At 35.8% G+C, this 5,938-nt stretch overlaps 1 protein-coding gene across 2 annotated transcripts in view; it reads right to left on the bottom strand.

Moving 5' to 3' along the window:
* Positions 1-5,938, bottom strand: part of MTFR2 (mitochondrial fission regulator 2) — a 23,001-nt gene that overhangs the window by 5,799 nt on the left and 11,264 nt on the right. For both annotated transcript variants that reach the window (XM_017530469.2, XM_017530470.2), the window contains exons 4-6: positions 5,256-5,368; positions 3,893-4,125; positions 2,198-2,555 (exon numbers count right to left, since the gene is read on the bottom strand). In XM_017530469.2, coding sequence (XP_017385958.1) covers positions 2,198-2,555; positions 3,893-4,125; positions 5,256-5,368 — 704 coding nt within the window. The remainder of the gene's footprint in view (positions 1-2,197; positions 2,556-3,892; positions 4,126-5,255; positions 5,369-5,938) is intronic.

Raw genomic sequence — 5,938 nt, 5'->3', positions numbered from 1 at the left:
TGATGGCAGGGAAAACTGCAAATGAGGATTAAAAGGTGAATTACAAGTTGTTCTTAAAATGTACTATAAAAAGATAAAGAGAGAGAAAATAGTAAAGGAAAGATACAACGAGTAGAGGAATAATTTTGGCATTCAAAGTAGGAATTCCAGAGAGAACAAAGAGACAGAATGAGAGAAAATTATCAGAAATACGTTTCTAAGAGGTTCCGCAAAATGAAAGACATAAAACTCTAGACTGATAGAGCCCATAAGTGCTCAGAATAATCAATTTAAAAAGAACTTTCCAGGGCACATATACATGCAGTTTCAGAATACCAGGACTAATGAGAAAATCTAAAATGCTGCAAGAAAAGATCATACATAGTACTAGGAATCATGATGACATCAACCTCTCGACAGGGACACCAAGAGCTAAAATTCAAAGGAACGATGTCTTCAAAACTCTCAGGAAAAATTATTTTCTGTGCTATTTATATACACAGCTGAACTAGCAATTAAATGTAAGAATAAAAGAACATTTTCAGACATGCAAAGTATTAAACTAATCTACCTTTCATGTTTCTCAGGAAGTTATAGGAAGATATGACATTTAGGAAATCAGTGAGGTAACATAGAAAAAAGGGCGAAAGAATGCTCAAGATGTCAGTGAAGGAAACCCTTAGGATAGCGGCAGTGTAGCAGGCAGAGAAAGCAACAAGGCAGCCTGCACAGAGGGATCCTTGAGGAGAATCGCCAAGAACTAAATGGATGCTCATCCAAAAATTAGAAATAGAACTGCCCTATGATCCAGCAATCCCGCTTCTGGGTACTTATCCAAAAGAAGTGAAATCAGGATCTCAAAGAGATATCTGCATGCCCACATTCGTTGCAGCGCTATTCACAATAGCCAAGACATGGAGGCAAACTGAATGTCTATCAACAGATGACTGGATTAAGAAATGGGGTATATACATACAATAGAATATACAGTATGCTAAGTGAAATAAGCCAGTCACAAAAAGATAAATGCTGCATGATTCACTTATATGAAGTATCTAAAGTAATCAAACTTGGCCAGGCACAGTTGCTCTTGCCTGTAATCCCAGTACTTTGAGGCAGGAGTATTGCTTGAGCCCAGGAGTTCAAGACCAGCCCAAGCAATATCGTGAGATCATGTCGCTATTTTTTTTTAATAAGATAAAATAAAATAAAAAATAAAGTAATTAAACTACGAAAGTAGAAGGAAGAAAGGCAGTTGCCAGGGGATGACAGGGAGGGAAGCAGTTACTGTTCAATGAGTATAAAATTTCAGTTATGCAAGATGAAAAAGCTATAGAGATCTGTTACGACATTGTGCTTATGGTTAACAAATACTGTCTTATACACTTTGAAAGTTGTTAACAGAATAGAGCTCATTATGTTTTTTCATCACACACACACACACACACACACACACAAACGGAACTCAGAGAGGCAATTATTAACTCCAAAAAAATAATTCAACAAACAAAATGTAGTCAAAATATATTAAATGGGGCCAGGCACAGTGGCTCACACCTATAATCCCAGCACTTTGGGAGGTCAACATGGGCGGATCCCTTGAGCTCAGGAGTTTGAGATCAGCCTGGGCAACATAACGAAATCCCATCTCTACAAAAAAATACAAAACTTAGCCAGGTATGGTGGCCCATGCCTGTAGTTTTAGCTACTAAGGAAGCTGAGGTGGGAGGATCACTTGAGCCTAGGGGGTCACGGCTGCAGTGAGCCGTAATTTCAACACTGCCCTCCAGCCTGGGTGACAATATGAAAAATGGCTTGCTGTGGATGTTTACTGTTATAATAAGGATATTAATTCCAAATACTCATTTAACTAAAGATTATGGTTTAACTACTTCGGGAAGGCGTAGCAAGATATGTGTGTGTGTGTGTGTCCTGGGTAGAATATTTAAGAAAATATATTCCTAATATCCTACAATTTGAAGTCAACATAATTAAAATATCAAGAAATATCTAAAGTATGTTGTTTCAAAAATATAGTGATAAAAGACTAGAAGAAGAAATAGTCAAAAATAAATGAATGTCATTATCTCTGGGAGAGGTATTCAGGGGTAAAGAAGAATAAGAAAAAAGACATATGTTAATTTTCATAAACATAATAACTTTTCTAAACATATCATTGACAAAATTTCAGTTCACCTTTCAAATTACAACAACATACCGCTCAACTGCACGAAGCTTAACCTTATTCATATCCTTTAGAACATCCAACATGTTTGGAACACCCTTACTTCTCTGGCTTTGTGAATGACAACTAAAATTCGTCTTATTAGCAGCCGGGTTCTGCTTGCTCACTTCAGTAGCTGGATTATCTGAGTCACAAATATTATCAGATCCTGGTTGTATGGGAGGATAATATGATGGTTGGAGAGATGAAAACTGAGGAGGAAGTGGTGGTGGAGGAGGAGGAGAAGGAAACACTGAACTTGGAAACTCATCTGGCGCCACACTCGGATGAGCAGCCCACGATGATGACAATTGGCCCAAATTAACGGGCTTGTCATTCAGGCCAAAGGAACCTAAAAACAAAGTTGTTTGTTAAAAAATCATGCACAATTATCTCTAACATAATATATATTAATAACATTATTTAAACCAAAACAGGAGCAATTTCTGTAATGCTACTAAAAGTGGTGATATGGTAGCAAGGAAAGAGAATCAATCCCATCTGCTTAGTAATTTCTTTAAAAGTCAAGCCAAATTGTGAATTCATTTTTAATCCAGTTAGAAATTTTCAGTCTAGGTCCAAGAGCAGGGCGGGAAGGGGAATGCATTTTAAACAAAACAAAACAAAACAAAATGTGTTTTTTCAGTAATTCACATACACTCTGAACTTCATCCTCTATTTTAAAAAGCTAAAACATAATCAACAACTTGTAGTTAGCAATACAAATTGATGCATTCACTCTATAATGACATGGGAGAAACAAGCATATTATTTTCTAGGCAAAGCTAAAAGATGGATACTTAGTATTTAACTTTTCCACAATAGACTAGCTCCTAAAGGGCTGTGGGTAAACATGATTATTGCTTAAGAAAACTGTGTGTAGTTACATGATCATTTTATTCATTATGTATAAATGTTATTGTAACATATAACGTGTTTTATGTACATTATGTTATATACACTATAAATATATATCAAATTATATATGCATATTTATACATTTGTATATGTACATATATATTTCAAAATTTGTAGCAATTATGTTTACAGACAGCCCTTTACATCCAAATCTGTTGTGAAAAGCACTCAGTACCTATACTGCTTTACATTTTACACACAAATACATACACATTTTGTGTATGTGTGTGTGCTTATGTTTAAAGCAAGTTATATCTCTATAAATTTATAAAACAATTATCTGGAAAACATTACTCACTCAACTTGGTGGAGGTATAGCAGCAATAACTAAAAACTATAACCATATGATTCCTCAAAGCTATATCCTCTTTCAAACCAATGTATTCTTCCCCTTTAATCTCCAATGCTTTTATGAACAGTTAGAAAAGCTTACTTAGAAGACGAGACTTTCTAATACAAAAATACAATCTTCTAGTATAGTATAGCTAATTCTTCTTTAAATCAAAGCCATCCCCTCACTACAAATGTGTCTTAATTTATTCTGAATAGACAGCAGATATAATAATTTTGTACATCCAACATCCTTTTATGATACATTTAATGTTTTCACGGTACTTATTCAGAATTGTACTTGCTTAAATACTTGCTCTTCCTGTATGCTACATGTACTATATTCAGTATAGTATTATGCTGTACAGGTTGGTAGCCAATGAGCAACAGGCTATATCATGAGTATCATCTAACTGAAACAAAAATCCTAGTGTTACTTACTAGAATTTGCACTGTTTTTCAGTTCCTGCATTCCCACAATTGCTGCAATCTGAGAGCGAAGAAAAGTCAGCTCATCTTCAAGAGCAGCTATTTTATTAATCGCAGCTTCATTTACAGGCAGATCATTTTTCACGGTTTTTTTCTGTCTTAGAGCAGGTGACAGTGGATCCCAAACTAGTTGCAAAGGATGAAAAATTTCTACCTTCTCTTCTTCATTTTTCCATATACTATTTCTGTGCGTGAAAAAAATAAGAAATGAAGGGGGATATATTTCCAATCAAAAGAGTAATAAACTCTTACACTCTTACGTGAAAATCAAGAGACAAGAAAACTAAATAAAAGCTACTCTCAGGCTGGGCACAGTGGCTCATGCCTGTAATCCCAGCACTTTGGGAAGCTGAGGCAGTTGGATCACCTGAGGTCAGGAGTTCAAGACCTGCAAAACCCCATCTCTATTTTAAAATACAAAAAATAAATAAATAAATAAGCTGGGCATGATGGCGCATCCCTGCAGTCCCAGCTACTAGGGAGGCTGAGGCAGGAGAATCACCTGAACCTGGGAGGTGGAGGTTGCGGTGAGCCGAGATCGTGCCATTGCACTCCAGCCTGGTCAACAAAGTGAAACTCATCTCAAAAAAAAAAGCTACTCTCTATCCCCCCTGATTGTTTCTAGAGTCACTGAGGATAAGCGAAACATTTTATTTAGCTTTGTATTCCCAATATAAACAGAATGTGGCCTCCAACAGAGGAACAGTCAGTGACCAGGGAATGAACAAAACAAACCTTGCTTTTAGATTAGAAAACAAAAATAATTATCCTGCAATTGCTCTACTTATTAACTTCAAATGCAGGTAAGTTAATTTGTTTAAAAGTTCTATTTAAGTTAATAAAGAGCCTTACATTCGGGATTATGTTAGGGTTAAATGTATGTTCTTTTAACTATTTGAAAGTTGGTGCCAGTTTGATACATAATAAAATCAGCCAGAATACTTAAATAATTGACACTTACTGTGCTTAGAGCCTATATCTGAATATACTAACATGTAAGGTAATACTCCCCAGGAGTAACACATCCAAATTTGAAATATATTTAACATCATTGCCTGGTGCACAGTAAACATTATATAAGTTTGGCTAAAGATATGATTCTAATATCCCTTTAGTGTTAGGTTTCAATGTGCATTAAAAAAAAACTGGCTAAAAAGATGAAAAACAGCCAGTCTTCTTTATTAGAAAGATATAGCAGGACACAGCACAGTTTGAAGATAAACAAAACAAAAAAGCTCAATCAATCTGAACAAGCTTCGACACATGCAAGAATTCAGGTTATGGCCCACTTTCCAAGATAAGCATATAAAATTACCGAAATCTGAGATAACTGGCTTCTTCATCATTTGCCACACACAAAATGTCAGCAAAAGATGGAACCATAGATCCACCATTATCAGAGTCTACAGAGTTCAAGAGCGGGATCAACTAAAGTAAAAAAAGAAAAAAAAGTCAGAGCTCTGCAGGGAGTCAGGAGAAGACACATGCTCCATGGTATTAAATAACACACCAAAAGAAAAAGAAGAAGGATATTCAATAGAAAACATGCACTTGTTAGCAAGAAAGAACACTGGGGAAAATGCTATGCTAAAGTCTAAGCACTAAGCAATATTCTCTCCCCTGGTTAACTTCATCTATCATAAAATGCAAAATCAAATCAAATAAGCTCTTCAGGTATTGTTCAAACTTGTCCATCTGTGAATGTCATTACAGGCATGTACCGTATAACATTTAGTTGATGACAGACTGCATATACTGGGGTCACATAAAATTATAATGAAACTGAAATATTCCTATCACCTAGTATTTACTATATTATACTGTTTATATTATTTTAGAGTGTACTCCTTCTACTTCAAAAAAAAGAAGTTGCCTGGGTACAGTGGTGCATACCTGTACTCCCAGCTCTTTGGGAGGCCAAGGCAGGAGGATCAATTAAGGCCAGGAGTTCAAGACCAGCCAGGGCAACATAGCAAGATCCCATCTCTACCAAAAAAA

This window comes from Cebus imitator, unplaced genomic scaffold, assembly GCF_001604975.1.
Source record: "Cebus imitator isolate Cc_AM_T3 unplaced genomic scaffold, Cebus_imitator-1.0 Scaffold65, whole genome shotgun sequence".
Classification (NCBI taxonomy): Eukaryota; Metazoa; Chordata; class Mammalia; order Primates; family Cebidae; genus Cebus; species Cebus imitator.
The sequence above is the reverse complement of the archived record's forward strand: the minus strand, read 5'-3'. Positions and strand labels throughout refer to the sequence as shown.